Consider the following 20489-nt stretch of genomic DNA (forward strand, 5'->3'; position numbering starts at 1 on the left):
TAGTCCTCAAACAAGATACAATTCAACAAAACTACACATCTATTACAGAGTAAAATAAAGCCCAGAGGCACCTGTGCCTGGTTAAGACAAAGGCATATCCGATTCCTGGAGAAAACAGACAGCAGATGTGACCCCTAGTATTTATCCATTAAAAACAATGTATCCTAAAAATAAATTTCCATGTCAACGGAAACAAAGATGTTTATAAATAAGAAGGAATGTGGAGGTGTGGAGAAGAAAAGAGGAAGCTTCAGAAAGTTAAGTACCAAAAGCCAGGAAACAAGGCAAAATGAATGTTAACTGGAAACAAGGGAAACAGAATAAACTAGGAAATTGAAGTAGAGAAGAGCTTTCTCCTTAGAAATCAAGAAGCTGGGGGAAAGGAACAGATATGAGAGGAAACTGATCTAAGCAAAAATGCAAACTGAAAAGTGGAATGATTTTAAGAAACTTAAAAATGAGAAATTTTAGAACAGATCAAATGATGGTACAGAACACATTTTGGGCACGTAGATAAAGATGATATAAAGAGTAGAAAACAAACATTATCATAAACAAGCTGATGCTGAATAAAGCAAGCATATTGGATGAATTTCCAAAGATGATGATGCAAAAAAAAAAAAAAAAAGAATTGCAGAGAGAAGAATAAGATGTTATGAGAATTGAGAAATTAGATGTTAATAGTAAGTAGCAAAGAGAACTCTGAGCAAAGTCAACAGAGTAAGTCACATTACCTAATCAACAACTGTAAACCACAATTATTATACCATATCTTATTTGTAAAGCATAATAAAGTGTATTATTTTCTGTAATAAAATATCAAATATTTGTAATAAATGTAATAAAAAACAAAACGTAAATAATTTGACACTGCTAACAGGCTGACTAATGCAAAAACAGGCTGAGAGGCAAGGACTGAAGAGGAAAAAGGAAAAGAAAAAAATAGGACAAAAAGGAAGACAACACTAAGAAATCAATCAGACCTATAAAAATGGGTAGGAATAAAGAGGTGTGAATGCACAATGGACGACTAGCCAAAAAGTGCCAGTAGTGCAAGGGCGAAAAGAGCCAAGTGAAACCTGATGGATCTTGACAGCTTCTGGGCTCAGAAAATAAGTAGCTCCAAAGTGTCCAGGAGGATTTGTGAAGATAACAACAGACAACAATGTTAAGGAGTGGTGAGATGAAGTAGAGAGCCTCAAGAGGACCAGGGTAAGAGAAATGCAAAAATGCTCTTAAGTGGGAGCTGGGGTTAGAAGGCAGGCAGGTCCGACAACTGGAAAATGAGCGGGCGGTAGATGGGAATAGAATGGGGGTTACCAATCAGCGACACAGCGCTGACAAACATTAGGAATAGAGGACCAGGGACCAGAAAAGGCATCGGAAACTGCGATTCAGGATTGAAAAAGTAAAGACTAAATAAAAATAATTTGCTGGGTAAAACAGGTAAAGAGAAATCCCCAAACAGAAAAGTGAAAAAAGGCAGCGGACTGAGAAGGGGGCAGTCCGGGAGAGGAGAGAGGAAATGATGAGCCCCATCATCCCCACGACCATGTAAGAATTACACGCGACAGTAACTCGGGCTGTGGTCCCAGCCCCAGCAACTAACCTATATCCTCCACCTTGAGGCCGCCGCCGCCCCCACCCCACAGCGATGCAGAGCTGGATACTTCAGCCAGTCGTGACCTTCTCGGACCAACCCTGAGTTTCGCCCCCTATTGACAGCCTCCCGCTCAACCACCGCTGCCCCAATCCCCACATCTGGGGTGGGGGCCAGGGAAACCCCCCGGGCCATTGTGTGTGTTTACGTAGGAAGGCGCTGCATGACGGAGAGGGACGCGGGGGCGATGCCCACCTCCCAGCCCGCGAAGCCGGCCCGAGAAGGTGGCTGAGGGCATCAAGCCCCCACCGCCGCCTCTTTCCAAAATAAACACCAGCCAGCCGCCGAGCCCGGAGTCGGGAGGGCGGCAGGGTGGCGCCAGCACTCACCTCCTCCGGAATGGCAGGGTCCGCAGCCGAAGAGGCCGCGGCGCCGGCGCCGGCCTCGGGCTCCATGTCCCCGTTGAACAGAGACTGGCCCGGCTCCGCGCCGCCACCACCGCCACCGCTCAGCGCCGCCATCTTATAACCGAGAGCCGGGGCCCGAGCGGCCGCTGTCGGGCGGGGAGGGGGAAGGGAGGCGGAGGGCTGGGGGAGGCGGAGGCGGAGGCGCGGGGGGCGCGGGGAGGAGCGGCCCGGGCGGCGCCGCGGGCGGAGGGCGCCTGGGCCACCTCAGGTACCGGCCCGCGGCCCCGGGCGCAGCCGAGCCTGAGGGGATTGGGGGAAGGACGCTAGATGGGGGGTGCGGGGGGAGCGGGGGAAGGGGGCGGAGACGACGAGAAGTCGCCGCGGCAACGGCGTCACCCGCGTGTCACGGTCGTGACGTCACCCCGGTGCATGACGGAATCTGAGGAGCGCCTTCGCGCCGTCGTCCGGGGAGGGTTCCTTCCCCTCTAACCACCCGCGCTCTCACACTTAGCCTCCGCTCCGCCGTTTCCATGGCTCCGGTTTCCTACTTTCCTCTTGTCTCCTCCGTCCTCAGCCTGTTCTGTAATGTGGGATTTACTAGAAGAGCAGGGCTGGTGTTCGAGGAGGAGAAGTTGAAATCCTAGAGGGAGGAAGGCGGGGAAGCCAATACTACTTGCTATTTCCACTGCAGTGAACGTCTCTGTGTCATCAAAATAAGAACTTCAACCCCAAGGTTGAAACAGCCAAGCAGAATTTGATGGAAATATATTTAGGAACAGCTAAATTAGCAGTGCGACGCTTGTTTTCTTGTCATTGAAGAATTCAGCCAGTTAAAACGAGTCTAAATGGAAGTCTGAAAGCTTTTTCTTCATTGTTGAGGAATAAAATGTTTCGTGTATTTTTCGTTTTCCAGATTCATTCTTTTCATAAATATCACTTGAGCACTTTCCATGCCGTAGGGCCTGTACAAGGCACATAGCATTCTAGACTTCTGAAACATCAAAACTAATCATTTTTATTTTGAAGAAAATCACTCAAAACATTTTATGTACTTTGTGCCTTTCATGAACAGACTATTCCAAGCATTCTCTGCAAAATATGCATGAAAACAATTGGGAGAGAAGAGGTCAATTATCTTTGAGAAGCCCAATTACAGAATGAAATTCAATTCATTATTAAAAATACATGTATCTAATAAAAAGAATAAGTAATTGGAAAAGAAAAGTTTAAGGAAGAGAGAAACGGGAATGAGAAACAATTACTGTGGGCTCCCAATGGCCTGGAGTGAATCACCAAAGTAACCTAAACATGAAGTCATGAAAAACTAAGTGGATTCTGCCTTTTAGTACTTCCCATCATGGGGGAAGTCACCAGTGACCTCCTTACTGTATTTTGGAAGATTCAAGAAATAGAAAGGTGTCCTACTGACTTCTGAAACAGGGTGTCTTCATATTGATTAGGGTCACCGTAAGCCTGGGAGCTGATGCTTACTCTCAGGTAAAGGATGGTGTGTGAGGCTGCTTGATGAATCAGAATACTAACATTCTTCTGCATTGAAAAAATGTAACCTATAAGATTAACATTGTAGGCCGGGCGCAGTGGCTCACGTCTGTAATCCCAACACTTTGGGAGTCTGAGGCGGGTGGATCACCTGAGGCCAGGAGTTTGAGACCAGCCTGGCCAACATAGTGAAACCTCATCTCTATTAAAAGTACAAAAAATAAGCCTGGCATGGTGGTGCACACTTGTAATCCCAGCTACTCAGGAGCCTGAGGCAGGAGAATCACTTGAACCTGGGAGGCGGAGGTTGCAGTGAGCCGAGATTGCACCACTGAACTCCAGCCTGGGCAACAGAGCCAGACTCTGTCTCCAAAAAAAAAAAACATGAACATGGTATGCTTTGTTAACTTCATTGTACATTCTCCTCCAAGTAGGAAAGTTTCTATGAGGAAATAAATTTAAATCAAAAAGTGGCTTGGCAAATGTAGAGTAAATGATCACAAGGGATGATGTCATCAAGCTAAACTAATCTGAAGCACCCTTTACTGTAAGGACATACTTAGAAGCAGACTGAAATAGCACCATTAGCCAGTCATGGCACCTTTTCCCCTTTCATCACCCTTTCATCAGAAACACAACTGGCAAGATTTTTGTTAAGTCTTTAACTGTCCTATTTCATTTTTTAAAAATTAGCTGCTAAAAATGTTATACCATTATAACACTTCCTTGTAACATTTAAAGTTTTAAAGGTTTTTTTTTCTCGCATTGGTTCCATTTTGAATTCTAGCCTTATTTGTCAGTATCAATCTGTAGTTCAGATCTTCGATGATTATTTCTCCACAGGATGACTGGTCTCATCCATTTAATATTGATTCTTCTTAGCGTTCTACTCATTTGACATTTTCTGACCTTGCCTTAAAATTCTGGATATATCCTATTTTACTTCGTTAGGCCATTCTAAAGCCCTACAGTATCCAGATGAGAAACGAGAGAAAGCATAAGCTTTGGAGTCCAAAGATCAGGATTTTAGTGTCAGCACTCTACACCTTAGCTATATAATCTCAAAGCAGGTAAGCTTAAATCTCTGTTTATTGTTTTGTTTTTTAATCTATATAATGAAGGTTATAATAATGCTATTCCAACCTGCCAGACTGTATCATTGTGAGGATCAAACATTATACTTTCACCCTCTGAAAAATATAAAATTACCCTCTCAGTCAGAATTCAGACAAGGCATAGCAAAGATGGCTTATCTCTGCTCCATGATGTCTGGGGCTTCAGCTGGGAAGACTCAATGCCTGGGGGTGTCTCAGTGGTTAAGACTGAAATCCTTTGGAGGCATATTTTCTGACATGGCTGGTGGTTGAAGCTGGGACCTCAGATAGGGCAGTCAGCCAGAATACCTAAACCTATTCTTCATGTGGCCTGAGCTTCCTCCTAGCATGGCTGCCTCAGAGTAGTCAGACTTCTTACGAAGCAGCTCAGGGCTTTAAATGCTAGTGTTTCAGTAAACAAGGTTAAAGCTGAATTGCATTTTATGATCTAGCCTCCAAAGCCACACAGCATAACTTCTGCTGCATCGTTTTATATTATGAGCAAGTCACTAAGTCGGGCTCAAATTCAAGGAGAGGGGATATAGAGCCCACTTCTCAATGAAGTGTCAAAGAATTTACAGCCGTGTTTTAAAACCACCACAGGTCATGTTTAAAATAATAAACTGGCTACTCTGCAGCCGCACACACACCTTCTTCCAAAGGGTTCTACACCAGTCAACTTTCTCTCCTCTTTATTACTAGTAATCACCAAGACACATCTCAGTATTTGGCTGTGTCCCCACCCAAATCTCATCTTGAATTCCCATGTGTTGTGGGAGTGACCCCATGGGAGCTGATTGAATTGTGGGAGTAGGTCTTCCCTGCGCTGTTCTCATGATGGTGAATGAGTCTTACAAGATCTGATGGTTTTAAAAACGGGAGTTTCCCTGCACAAACTCTCCTTTTGCCTGGCTACCGTCCATGTAATACGTTGACTTGCTCCTCCTTGCCTTCTGCCATGATTGTGAGGCTTCCCCAGCCACAGCCATGTGGAACTGTAAGTCCAATTAAACCTCTTTCTTTTGTAAATTGCCCAGTCTTGGGTATGTCTTTATCAGCAGTGTGAAAATGGACTAATACAGTATGCTAATGAACAAGCCCTTACCTTCTTTTTTCAGCTTCTGAGGCCTCCACTGCATGCAAAAATAGGTACAAGTCCTTTGCCATTGGACACAGCCTGTCTTCTGAGCACCTCCCCCAAACCCCCAGTGCTGCCATAGGCAGTGTTGATATGCTGAAACCCTCCACACAAAACAGTGTTCCTGCAGCCCATACATAGCCCATAATGAGCTAAGCCAGTGTGTGTTCTGAGCCAAAATTCAACACCTCCCTTTTGTGTTGTAATGTGCCATATGGGCATCAAAGCAGCATTATCTTGCATTCTAGAGTCTTACAGACATTTTAATCAACACAGCTCTTTTAGGTTTTATTCAAAATCCCCTTTCGCCCTAAGGCATTCATGTATTCACAGGAAGTTGGAAAACAAATCTAGGTGAGAGGTACTGCTCAAGCATTGCTTCAGTTGATGACTGAGACACTATTCAGAGCTTTACTGCCAGGTCTGACCCTTTCGTCCCCGGACACAAGTTTGTTTCCTACCAGCATTTCTATCTCGAATCCTGCATTCTATTATAATGGATGCTGGAGAGTCCCACCAGCCAGCCAGGCCTGCCCAGCCAGGTCTGATCCCACGCTGATATGATCAACTACTGGAAAACAAGCAAGCAGCCTCTAGGAAGCTTCTGCAGCGCCAACCAGATTCAATGATGTATAACTGATCGTAGTTCAATATTTTCTTTATGAATCAAGGTCATTTTTATGAATAACAACACCTCCTGTATTGTTTAATGGAGGGCTGCTTCCAGAAGCTATTTAGGTGTGAACAGAAAATAGAATTATAGAGCTGATTCAGCACAACTCTCCCACTGAGAAATGCTCAGAAACCCCTTTGTGGAATTCCAGACTCTGTCTAAATACTTTAATGATGGGGACCTTACTAATATAGTACATCCAACTAACAGTTAGTTTCCGAAGTTGAATTGAAATCCTCCCCTTTATGACATCTATATTCTGGTCTGAGTTTTGCCTTCTAGAGGAACACAGGATGAGCCTATTTCTTATTCTGTGTAACTGCTTTTAAGTGTTTGAAGGAAACTGTTTCCTTTAGCATTTTCTCTTCTTGCTGCGTACTCTTTTCAATGTTCCTTTTAAAACATAGACCTATAAATTGAACACCGTTCCAGATTTGGTCCTTGCAAATTTGGCTTCTTGCAACCAAATTTGGACAAAACAAACTACAAGTAAATCTTTAACTTTATTTAGAAGATTTGTTATTGATAGCAATATTGGTTTTGTAATTCTGAAACAATTTTGTGTTTATTGTGGAATAGAACCGAATGAGTACATATGTTAAAGTTGGGAATCAAGGTTTTTACTGTGGAAAAGGTGAGAAACAAATATAGAACAAGGGAAATTGAAGAAGAACGCTTTGGTGTTGTATTTGAATTTGAGGTAGCAATATGAACATAGGAGTGTGTGTGTGTGTGTGTGTGTATTCATGTATTCTTAGCTCTGCCCACTGAAAGGGGTGCTTAGGAGTAACAATAAGTATACCTGGTACCTGCATCTTGATTTTGAAATGCCATTCTCCACTAAAAGTAACAAGGGCTCCTTTGAGAAATGGCTGATGCCAGATCTGGGGCAGGAAATTTATAAATTGAGCTTGCATATGACGAGCCTTGGTATACTTGAGAGCAAGGACTTTATTAAAGACTACTAGGTCATGTCAAAAGGAGCCAACTACAAGACCCCATTGGCCCAAAATGGGACAATAGAAAGATAAGAAATAATAATGACAGGAATGGGTTGCAATATATTTAATTTTTTTAAATCCATGAGTCCATAGTAATGAGAGAGAGAAAGAGATCCTGTGAAAGAAAAGTGTTGAAAGAAAGGTAAGAAGTGAAGTTTCTTTTAAGGATGAATTCTAGTTACTATAGAGAAAATGAATGACGGATTTAGAAAAATGACTATTTTGCGACCGCCAATATAAAAACTACTCCATATCAGAACCATCAGGATTTGCTAAAAGTATTATTGGGTGAAAGATTTTTGAGGTATAGGACAGTCTCATGGCTTCATAGTACCATCACACAGACCTTATCAATTACAAAGAGAGATGCTACCTTTAAAATGGAGAGATGTGGCAGTCACCTCAAGCTAACAAATTTAGCATCACAAACAGGGATACAGTTCAACATTATGTAAGTGCTTGTGCGAAGCATCACCTATGTAGTGCAGGTATTTGGGCCAAAAAGATGCTTAACCTGAATATAATAAGGAAATAGTCAAATCCAGAATGTAGGACAAGACAAATCACTCTAACTCTTTAAAAATTCAATATTATGAGGAACAAAAAAGTCAAGCAGAGGGGATTATTCTAGATTAAAAGAGATTAAGGAGATGTAAGAACCAGATACAATGCATGAAACAACTGAATCCTGAATAAGAAAATAAACTACAAGGATATTTTTGGGACAATTGGGGAAATTTAAATATGGGCTGTATACCAAGTTATAATTTTGAGTTAATGGTAATTAATTTAATTAATGTTCTTTATTTTATGAGGAAGTAGTGTTTAGGGATGAAATATCATGTCTTCAATTTTTAAGTAGTTCAGAAAAAGAGAGAGAAATAAAGAAAATGTGATAAATATTAACAATTGGGGAAGAAAAACAACTGGAGAGTCTAGATGAAGGATATAGTAATTGTTTGTAATGCTATTCTTTTTTAAATTTTGTAAAATGTTTTGTAGAGACAAGCTTTCACCGTGTTGCCCTAGCTTGTCTTAAACTCCTGGCCTCAAGCAATCCCCCTGCCTCAGCCTCCTGATGTGCTAGGATTATAGGCATGAGCCACTACATCTGGCCCTGTAATACTATTTTTTAAGTTTTCTGTATATTTGAAATTTTCTCAAAAAAATCTGAAAGAAATTTTTCTTTTGTAATATAAAAATAATATACATTTATGGTAATAAAATGTTGTATTGAGTTTCTAAAGGAATGTTTCTTGCAGACAATTAACAACGTGTTAGGTATCTATTACTGTTACTACTGTATTGTTACCTTCTTCTTGCATTATCTGCCTAAACTCTATTCCTGATAAATCTACTTTGTAAATGCTTTTTGTTTTCTGATACTTTGGAATTAAACCGTGTTGCATCATGATTCACAGACAAAAAGAGTCTGCAAGACAACTTTTTTTTTTTTTGAGACGGAGTTTTGCTCTTGTTGCCCAGGCTGGAGTGCAATGGTGCTATCTCAGCTAACTGCAACCTCTGCCTCCCAGGTTCAAGCGATTCTCCTGCCTCAGCCTCCCAAGTAGCTGGGATTACAGGCATGCACCACCACGCCAGGCTAATTTTGTATTTTTAGTAGCCATGGGGTTTCTCCATGTTGGTCAGGCTGGTCTTGAACTCCTGACCTCAGGTGATCCGCCTGCCTCAGCCTCCCAAAGTGCTGGGGTTACAGGTGTGAGCCACCACGCCCAGCCAAGACAACATTTTTTATGGGTTTTGATCAAGTTTTAATAAGACCTTGTAATGTATCTCTACCTATCAAGTAGGAATTTTCCCATATATTAAATATAGGTATATTATTCTAAGTGTTTATATGGAATACACTTTTTTTTTTTATAAACATTTACAGCAAAACCTTTCCTGGTTTCTTCTTAAAATATTTTTATGGTGTCCCCTAGTTCCATTTTTTTATTTCTTCAATTATTCAACAAATATTTATTGCATAGCTACCATGTGCCGTGTGCCAGCTACTGTGCTAGGCTGTTTACATAATCTGAACAATGACAGTCTTAGATTTTTTTTGTTTGTTTTAACATTTATCATTACTGTAGGAGAGCTTTAAATACAGTACACTTGTTAAAGAGTACATATCTAATAGTACCCCCACTTTTATAGATATCAGAACTTCTCTTTCTGTTTTTGTGTGTGTGTGTTTTTTGTTTTTTGTTTTTTTTGTTTTGTTTTTTTTTTTTTTTTGAGATGGAGTCTCCCTCTGTCACCAAGGCTGGAGTGCAGTGGCACGATCTTGGCTTACTGCAACCTCCGCCTCCCGGGTTCAAGCAATTCTCCTGCCTCAGCCTCCTGAGTAGCTGGGATTATAGGCGCATGCCACCATGCCTGGCTGATTTTTGTGTTTTGAGTAGAGATGGGGTTTCACCATGTTGGTCAGGCTGATCTCAAACTCCTGACTGCGTGATCCGCCTGCTTCAGCCTCCCAAAATGCTGGGATTACAGGCGTGAGCCACTGCGCCTGGCCTGTTTTTGTGTGTTTAATATCTCTGATGCCGATTTTCAAATCTGTGCTTTGCTCTTGTGTTTGATCCTTGGGTATAGATATGTTTTTATGAGATCTTGCTTCCCACTTCACAGAGAAAATATAGGCTCTAAGATATGAACTCTGTAGCTTCAAATTACAACTATAAACTTCTATGCATTTTTGTTGATTCTTACCTCCTTTCCTGCCTCACAATATGAAGTGTTGCTCCTCTTTTTGCATTTGATACTTTTGGCTGTTTCCTTTTTCTTGAAAATATCTGTTGCTTTAGATGTCATGACACTACATACTCCCGCTTCTTTTCTTGAAGGCCGTTCTTTCTTGGTTTCCTTAATAGGGTCAGTTTTGACCATCTGCAGTGTAACTGTTGGTATAACACGGGGCTCCATTCTTTGCCTATTTCTTTTCTTACAGAACTTGTCTCAGTTCAGGCCACTATAGCAAAGTACTACAGGCTGGGTGGCTTTAAAACAACAGAAATGATTTCTCAGAGTTCTTGAGGCTAGAAGTCTGAGATCATGGTGCCTGCATAGCCAGGTTCTGGTGAGGGCCCTCTTCTGTGTTACACTCTGCTGTCTTCTCATTGTGTTCTCAAGTGGCAGAAAGAGGACACGAGAACTCTCTGGGGCCCCTTTTTATGAGGTCACTAATCCCATTTGTGAGGGCCTCATCCTCATGACCCTCCCAAAGCCCTTACCTCCTGATATTGGAGGTTATGACGTTAACGTATGAACTTGTTGGCGGGGAACCCAAACATTTGGTCTGTTGCAGAACTCCTTCTACCCTCTTACCCATTCCATTGGTTTTATTTATAATAATGTTTCCCCTGGCCTCCACCTGTTGTATCCAACTACTTACTAGATGTCTGCACCTGAATATATCACAAACACTGCCAAACTGGCAAGTCCCAAGCTGAGCTCTACAATTCCCCCTTTCTGCTTCATCAGCTATTCAACCTGTAATTTTTAAAAATCTCAGTTAGTTACCACCTTTTGACTTTATTATTTAGAGACAAATACTAATTCTATCCTTTATTCTCTGTTGCAGATATAACATAAATCTCTTTCAGTGAATCCCTGTAATCATTTTCAGTAATTGAGTTCAGCTACTTCAGAAGTTTTTCAACAGCACTTTGGTAAATGTATATGTCTTCACTTTCACATCTTTCCACATTAGGTGTCCTCTACTGAAGGAAAATATGAATATTTCCCTTTTAAAACTCTTTTATTTATTACTTTGATACTTCTCTGGCCATCTCAGTTGCTCCTAGGTTTGAAGTTCTGGTTTCAGCATCTGCCTTAATCATTTCCTTATACTTTTAATAGCTCATTATTAGATGATTTAGGCCAAATATTAATTTAACATTTTATAGCTATATCTGATTTAGATTGCTAGTATATATGTCAATCACAGTTTATATATTTTATACATTCAAGTAACCTAATGGCTTGGGAGGCAAATATTCTAATTATTCAGAGATGCATATGTATATATATGTATCTCTCTTACATTATTCAGAATTAGTGTGGTTTTGTAGATGGCACTTTTCATATAAGAATTTCTCTTCATGAATATAGGCTGGGCGTGGTGGCTCAAGTCTGTAATCCCAGCACTTTGGGAGGCCGAGATGGGAGGATCAGTGTAGGTTAGGAGTTTGAGACCATCCTGGCCAACATGGTGAAACCCCATCTCTACTAAAAATACAAAAAATTAGCTGGGTGTGGTGGGTGCCTGTAGTCCCAGCTACTTGGGAGACTGAGGCAGGAGAATGGCTTGAACCTGGGAGGCAGAGTTTGCAGTGAGCTGAGATCGGGCCACTGCACTCTAGCCTGGGCGACAGAGCAAGACTCTGTCTCAAAAAAAAAAAAAAAAAAAGAATTTCTCATCATGAATATAAACATATCATGCCTGATTTTGTACAGGACAACCATTCACTCTCTAGGAAAAGTTATTAGTGACTAAAATAGTAGAAGATGTTGGAGGTTAGGAAATTCAGAAGCCAGGAGGAGCCCTGTTACTTTAAGGAGAAGATTGACTATTTTATCATTTTGCATTTCATGTTATATAATACATTTTGGACATAAGTGCAGTGGATTGTTTTGGATGAGACCAGGCCCAAAGATTTTTGAAATGTTGAAGAGAAGATGTGGCTAAAGCTGCCTTTAAAATTTATAAGCAGGAGACTTCTTAGTGGGAGCAGGGCTGTGGTGGCAGCAGCCAGCCAGGCGAGACTCAACCTGAACCTGAATTTTACTGCTGCTGGCTTATAGGATATTGAGAAATTCAGGCAGCAGCTTCATGATATTACCTACCTTTAAAAGTGTTTGAGTATATAGATCAAGGTTGAAACTCCCAACCCTATACTGAAGAGTGCTTAGAGAAGTCTCTAGCTAAAAATAAACAAGTTAAAGGCAAAATGGACACCATAAAGAAATTTAAAAGCCTTATGCTTCAAGAACGGACATGGCTAAGAATTGAGCCACGAAGGTGGGGATCATCCATCTTCTTAACTTACCTTACCAAGCCTGAAGGTACCCATTTATTGCCCTTGCTGAACCGACATGCCCGTTACAAAGTATTTGTGAACATTGAATATTCAAGTTTTCTTGCTAATGTGGAACTGGAACAATTACTTCAAAACCATTATAATTTTCCTCAAGGCATATGTCCTTGTAATTTGACCTTGCTGGGTGCTGGAAACTTCAAGTTATGGGAGATGTGAAACCAGTTTTGTTTTCTCTGTCCCTCAAAGTTTATATTATTGTCATGTTTTCAGGTACAGGCAACTTCACATCTTTGGGTGTGATTTATTTAATTACTCTCCATAGGAAAATCGGTCCTAGGAAAATCATTTTGGAAATATGAACTATGCTTGGTAAACTAAAGAGTTTTAAAAATTAAAAGTTACAACTCTTTATTTTGAGAATGGATCTAGATATAAGCAAACACCAAACTCTGTTTTTCCTCAAAACATAAAGTCATTGTGGATGGGTGCTGTGGTGTGTGCCTGTAGTCCCGGCTACTCAGGAGGCTGACGCAGGAGAATCACTTGAGCCCAGGAGTTTGAGACCAGCCTCAGCAGTATAGCAAGATCGTCCCTGATTCTATGAAAAAATTTAAAAATTAGCTAGGCTTGGTGGCACGTGCCTATAGTTCCAGCTACTCAGGAGGCTGAGGCAGGAGGATCACTTGAGCCAAGGAGTTTAAGGCTGCAGTGAGCTGTGATGGCACCACTGCACTCTAGCCTGGATGACAGACCTCATCTCAAAAAAATAAAAATAGGCCGGGCACAGTGGCTGACGCCTGTAATCCCAGCACTTTGGGAGGCCGAAGCAGGTGGATCACGAGGTCAGGAGTTTAAGACCAGCCTGACCAATATGGTGAAACCCCGTCTCTACTAACAATACAAAAATTAGCCGGGTGTGGTGGTGCACACCTGTAGTCTCAGCTACTCAGGAGGCTGAGGCAGGAGAATCACTTGAACCCGGGAGGCGGAGGTTGCAGTGAAGCAAGATCGCACCACTGCACTCCAGCCTGGGTGACAGAGCAAGACTCCATCTCAAAAAAATAAAATAAAATAAAATAAATAAATAAATATAAAACTTTAAAAATAAAGTCATAATCAAAATAACCACATAAATGAAGTGTTCTCACTTAGATGCATGCTACTTTGTCTTTTTGGATGGAGGTTGGAGAAGGCATATGGGGATGTTTGTGTGTTAGGTGTTGTGATAGAATATACGAAAACAGTTGCTTACTTCTATGGCTAAGGCAGACTCTCTGGTTGGTAGGGAGCTAGTGCTGAGAGAAGCTTGCCAGAGATGAAGAATGAATGGAGAGGAGAAGTCAACAGGGTACTCTGTGAGAGACCTCATGAGGTTTGGGCTTGAGCACCTGGGAAGCAAAGTGTCATGAATGGAGGGAGCAGGCCTTTCTCCCCATATCCACACAGGACCCAGCCCTGTTCTGGCAATGTGCAAACAAACGGCTCTGCAAGTATCAGGGGGCTACAACCTTGGGAGCCCATAAAGGGTGCTGTCAGCATTAGTGTCAGTGATCCTCCCTCAAGCAGTGTCAAGGGCAGTGGACAATAGCCAGGGCCAACCAAAGTAGAAGAGAAAGAACATGGTGCTCCTGAGTGGGAAATGGCATGAGAACACCTGAATGGTGCAGGGCCCATGTTATACCATTCCATCCACATTTTACTCCCTGTGACTCTCAGCTGGGCCCTGGGAGTGATATTCACCCAGAATACCATGTTGGTCATGCATTCCGGAATTGGGCAATGTGTCTGCCTGGTCTTGGGAAGCATGCCTTTTGGAGACTCTCAGAAATAATTACAGGCTGCTTTTCATGGGCCGCTGAGGTTCAAGCTCTCAGACTTATAGGGACCAAGCCATTATGATTTTGAGTTTTGAGTTAATACATCCTCATTTTATTCATATGGTCTGATAACATCTGGGAGTCCTGGTTACTTAGCTTTTACCACTCTTATCAGAGATTGTTGGGTTGTCTTATAGTAGGGGCCAGAGGGATTATAAGCAGTGTTCCAAATTCAAGTGCATTTGGAGGACTGGTGAGACAGGCCTGGCAGCATGCATTTGCATGAGGGTCTGGGATGGCTTGTAGGTGGGTCAAAGACTATGAACCTGTGTTAAATAGAGTGATTTTCAGAATAGCATAATATCTATCATTCAGATTGTTCTCCATTCCTACTTATACCTGGGTTTTGAGGTAAATCTGCAAAAAGGTCATATTTAATTTAAATCTGTTCAGAGCACAGCTTATGGCAAGCTCTAGTGGGAGAATCAGTGTAGACCGCTCTGGAGAGAAGACATGCCATCTGAAGAAGAGAATTATAGAAACATTTTCTGGCACATTACTGGGAGAAAATTTGACCATGGGGAACCAGGGGGTGATGGGTCCAGAAATGCCCATTAGGCATTTTGCCAGACTTACCAAGTCATAAAGACACGTGGGCCCAGGAGCAGTTCATCAAAAAATTGAAATGGTACATTTGGGGTCAAATGTGAGCAGAGCAGAAGACACAAGTAAGCTTCAGGGAAAGGTAGCCTAGACTGATGTCCCCTGCCACAGATGCGCAGGTACCCCTACCCTAACTCACACTTATGGCTGTGTTGTGGGGAGAGTTCCTATACAGCCAGCTAAAGGAAGATGTATTAGTCCGTTTTCATGCTGCTGGTGAAGACATATCCGAGACTGGGTAATTTATAAAGAAAAAGAGGTCTGATGGACTCACAGCTCCACATGGCTGGGGAGACCTCACATCATGGCAGAAGGCAAAAGGCACATCTTACATGGGGGCAGACAAGAGAGAAGGAGAGCCAAATGAAAGGGGAAACCCCTTATGAAACCACCAGATCTTGTGAGACTTATTCACTACCATGAGAACTGTGTGGGGGAAACCACCTCCATGATTCAGTGATCTCCCACTGCGTCCCTCCCACAACTTGTGGGAATTGTGGGAGCTACAGTTGAAGATGAGATTTAGGTGGGGACACAGCCAAACAATGTAAGAGGGAAAAGCCCAAACCTTGTTTGCAGATGTGTCTGCTGAGTTACATGGGTGCAAACTGAATATGTATGTGGCTGCATTATATTCATCTTTAGAGATGCCCTTAAACAATACTGGGCAGGGAAACTCTTCCCAATGGTCAAGCTGTGAGTGGTACAACTGCTCATGTACCTTGTGTGGAAGGAAGAGTTGCCCAAGATAAGAATATGTGCAGATTCCATGGCAGTGGCCAGTGATCAGGGGCCTAGAAGTCAAGGACTGACAGATTGGAGACAAATAAAGTCTAGGGAAGATGTGTGTGAATAGACACGTGAGAGTTAGCAAAAAATGTGCAGATCCTATATTAAAATGTTAACATCAGGCCGGGCGTGGTGGCTCATGCCTGTAATCCCAGCACTTTGGGAGGCCAAAGTGGACAGATCACTTGAGGTCAGGAGTTGGAGACAAGCCTGGCCAACATGGGGAAACCCCATCTCTACTAAAAATACAAAAATTAACCAGGCATGGTGGTACACACCTGTAGTCCCAGCTGCTCTGTAGTCTGAGGCAGGAGAATTGCTTGAACCGAGGAGGTGGAGGTTGCAGTGAGCCGAGATTGCGCCACTGCACTCCAGCCTGGGCAACAGAGAGACTCCATCTCAAAAAAAAAAAAAAAAAGTTATCCACCAGAGAGCATCCAACATGGATAAAGCATGTGATGGTTAATTTTGTGTATCAACTTGACTGGGCCATGGGGTGCCCAGAAATTTAGTCAAACATTATTCTGGGTGTGTCTGTGAGGGTGTTTCTGGGCAAGATTCTCATTTCAATTGGTAGACTCAGTAAAGCAGATTGCCTGCATAATGTGGGTATGCCTTGTCCAATCAGTTGAAGGCTTGAATAGAACAAAAAGGTTGAGTCTCCTACAAGTAAGGAGGAGTTTCCTCCTGCCTGACTACTTGGAGCTGGGGCATCAGTTTTGTCCTGCCTCTGCACTTGAAGTGAAACATTGGTTCTTCCCGGTCTTTAGCCTACTAGCCTTTGAACTATACCTACACTATTGGCTCTCCTGGTTCTCAGGCTTTCAGACTTGGGCTGGAAAAACACCATTGGCTGTCTTGGGTCTCCAGCTTGCCAACTGCAGATCTTGGGACTTGTCAGCCTCTATAATTGCATTTCTTTCCCTCTATCTCTAGGTAGGTAGATAGCTAGCTAGCTAGCTAGATAGATAGATCAATCTTATAGCGATATATGTACATAGGCCCTGAAGGTACAATTAAGTTATTTAAGAAGTGGCCCAAAGGCCCATGGTCCCCACTACATCTAATTACCTTCTGTCTTACAGCCTGCACCTGTGGCCTCATGGAGCGTTCTCTACAATCAGTTGACAGAGGAAGAGAAGACTCAGGCCTGGTTTACAGATGATTTTGCATTCTATGCAGGTACGACTCAAAAGTGTACTTCTGCCACATTACAGTCCCTTTCGGAGACATCCCTGAAATACTGTGGGAAGGGAAATCTTCCCAGGTGGCAGAACTTTGAGCAGTGCACTTGGTTGTTCACTTTGCTTGTAAGGAGAGATGGCCAGATGTGCAATTATATATCAGTTCTTGAGCTGTGGCCAGTGATTTCGCTGGGTGGTCAGGGACTTGGAAAGAACATGATTTAAAAATTGGTGACAAGGAAATTTGGGGAAGAGATATGTGGGTGGACATCCCTGAGCAAAAAACTTCTGAAGATATTTGTGTCCCACGTGAATGCTCACCAAACCAAAAGGTGATGTCAGCAGAGGAGGATTTTAATAATCAAGTGGATAGAATAATCCATGTGTGGATACCAGCGGTATTAGTCCATTCTCACACTACTGTGAAGAAATATGCAAGACTGGGTAATTTATAAAGAAAAGACGTTTAATTGACTCACAGTTCCACATGGCTGGGGAGGCCTCAGGAGACTTACAGTCATGGCAGAAGGCACCTCTTCACAGGGCAGCAGGAGAATGAGGGCTGAGCAAAGGGGGAAGCCCTTTATAAAAGCATCGGATCTCGTGAGAACTCACTCAATATCACGAGAACAGCATGGAGGAAACAGTCCCCATGTTTCAATTACCTCCCACTGGGTCCCTCCCATGCCATGTGGGGATTATGGGGATTATAGTTCAAAATGAGATTTGGGTGGGGATACAGCCAAACCATACCACCAGTGAAACTCTTTCCCCAACAACCCCATTATTGTCCAATGGGCTTATAAACAAACTGGCCATGGTGACAGGGATGGAGGTTGTGCATGGGCTCAGCAACATGGACTTCCATTTACCAAGGCCAACCTGGCTGTAGCCACTGCTGAGTGTCCATTCTGCCAGCAGCAGAGACCAACACTGAACATGCCATATATGGTCCTATTCACTGGGGTAATCAGTCAGCTACCTGATAGCAGATTAACATTGGACATATGGAAGAGGCAGCATTTGGTTCTTACAGGAACAGACATTTATTCTAGATATAGATTTGCCCTCCCTGAATGCAGTGCTTCTGCCAACACTACCATCTGTGTATTTATAGAATGCCCATCCACCATCATGGTGTTCCATACAGCATTGCTTTTGATCAAGGAAATAACTTTTCAGAAAAACAGAGGTAAAGAAATGGGCCCATGTTCATGGAGTTCACCATGGTCCCCACCACCCTGAAACAGCTGGCTTGACTGCATGGTGGAGTGGCCTTTTGAAGACACAGTTACAGCTCCAGTTAGGTGGCAGAGCTGAAGCAAGGTTCTCCAGGAAGTTTTATATGCTCTGAATCAGCATCCAATATGTGGTACCGTTTCTACCTTAGCCAGAACTCACGGATCTAGGAAGTAGTGGGTGGAAATGGGAGTGGCACCACTCACTGTTATCTCTAGTAATCCACTAGCAAAATTTTGCTACCTCTTCCCATGACCTTATGCTCTGCTTGCCTAGAGGTTTTAGTTCCACAGGGAGAAACGTTTCCATCAGGAGACACAACAGTGATTCCATTGCACTGGAATTTAAGACTGTGGCCCAGACATTCTGGCCTCCTCATGCCTCTGAACCAACAGACTAAGAAGGGAGTATCTCTGTTGACTAGAATAATTAATTCTGATTGCCAAGGGGGAAATTGGACTACTACTCCACAATGGGCATAAGGGAGAGTATGTCAGAAATACAGGCAATCTTATTATCATGCCCTGTGACTAAGGTCAATGAAAACTACAACAACTCAATCCAGACAGGATTAATAGCCCAGACCCTTCAGGAATGAAGGTTTGGGTCACCCCACTGGTAATGAACCCCAGCCAGCCAAGGTGCCCGCTGAAGGCAAAAGGAATACAAAAGGGGTCATGGAAGGAGGTGATTATCAATACCAACTACGATCATGTGACCAGTTACAAAAACGAGGACTGTAATTGTCATACATATATCTCTTTTATTTTGTTATAAATATGTGTGTATGATAAATAACTTTGTTTCTTCCCTCTTTTATTCCTTTCTTATGTAACATAAGATGTATTGGCTTTATATCATAGTATTTAAGTCTTGTTAATTTTACATCATAGTATTTAAGTTGTGGGATACCAAGGACAAGAGTAAATGTCACTCAAGGATTTTACCTCCTCTACTGGGGAAGGGATTAATTTGTTTCCAGTTGTATGCAGGATAGTTGTGTCATGTTAGGTGGAATTATGACATTGGTTCTGTCTTTATTTGGAGATTAAATATGATTTAAGGAGATGTGTATGTTTGCCAACCTGACAAGGGGTGGACTTGTGATGGTTAATTTTAATGTGTCAACCTGACTGGACTACGGGGTTTGTAGATATTTGGCTAAACAATATTCTGAGGTTATGCATGGGCCCAATGACATGACCTCCCACTTACCAAGTCTGTTCTAACTGCTGCTGTCACTGAATGTCTAACCTGCCAGCTAGGAAGACCAATGTTGAGCCCCTGATAGGGTACCATTTACTGAGGAGACTCATTGGCAACTTGATGGCAAGTTGATCACATTGGACATCTTGCTTTTCTCACTCAATAATACCAAAAATATCTTATAACCCTCAAAGTCAACTTGTAGAACTCAATTTTATTTATTTATCAATTTCTACTATGAACAAAGCCAAAGAGAACATCCTTCTATGTGTGATCTTCTGCATGCTTTTACTCCTAAGGGATATAAAGCAGGTTTGTCATTGCTTGGGAAAAGATACAAGTAAATGTAATTTGAATATATATTGCCAGATTGTTTTACAAAAAGGCTAAAATATTTCTTGTTTCCACCAACAATGTATGAGAATCTCCTTCTTGCCATAGTCTTGCAACAATAGGCATTATCACTCTTTTAAATTTTTGACCTATATATATATATATATATTTTTTTTTTTTTTTTGAGGTGGAGTCTCGCTCTTATTGCCCAGGCTGGAGTGCAATGGCACAATCTTGGCTCACCGCAACCTTTGCCTCCCGGGTTCTAACGATTCTCCTGTCACAGCCTCCTGAGTAGCTGGGATTACAGGCATGCGCCACCACACCCAGCTAATTTTGTATTTTTAGTAGAGATGGGGTTTCTCCATGTTGGTCAGGCTGGTCTCGAACTCCCGACCTCAGGTGATCCACCAGCCTTGGCCTCCCAAAGTTCTGGGATTACAGGTGTAAGCCACCACTCCCAACCCATTTACTGTATTTTCAAATGTTTATTAGCCATTAGATTTTCTCTTCTGTGAACTGTCTGTTCATATATTTCAAGACTTTCTTACTAGTCTTTTATTCTCTTTTGCATCAGTTTGTAAAAACTCCCTGTATAGTATCATTATGGAATAGTTACCTCTCCTATGTATTATAAATATTTTCTCTGCATTTATTATCTATTGATTTTGATTACTATATCTCTTCCACATTTATTCATATAAAAGTTTTAAAGTTTTGGCCAGGCGTGGTGACTCACACCTGTAATCCCAGCACTTTGGGAGGCTGAGGCGGGTGGATCACCTGAGGTCAGAAGTTCA

The 20489-nt window shown here is 42.3% G+C and overlaps 1 protein-coding gene across 13 annotated transcripts in view; it reads right to left on the reverse strand.

Annotated features, from left to right (window-relative positions):
- Positions 1-10552, reverse strand: part of BRAF (B-Raf proto-oncogene, serine/threonine kinase) — a 206739-nt gene extending 196187 nt beyond the window's left edge. For 6 of the 13 annotated variants that reach the window (XM_054496825.2, XM_054496824.2, XM_054496822.2 and 3 more), the window contains exon 1: positions 1990-2335. In XM_054496825.2, coding sequence (XP_054352800.1) covers positions 1990-2121 — 132 coding nt within the window. In that variant the 5' untranslated portion in view covers positions 2122-2335. Of the gene's footprint in view, positions 1-1989; positions 2355-10128 lie in introns of those variants that run through there. The other 7 variants (XM_063667893.1, XM_054496827.2, XM_063667898.1 and 4 more) reach the window with 6 other exon arrangements.
- Between the last annotated feature and the right edge of the window lie 9937 nt (positions 10553-20489).

The sequence above is a fragment of the Pongo pygmaeus genome, chromosome 6, assembly GCF_028885625.2.
Source record: "Pongo pygmaeus isolate AG05252 chromosome 6, NHGRI_mPonPyg2-v2.0_pri, whole genome shotgun sequence".
NCBI lineage: Eukaryota > Metazoa > Chordata > Mammalia > Primates > Hominidae > Pongo > Pongo pygmaeus.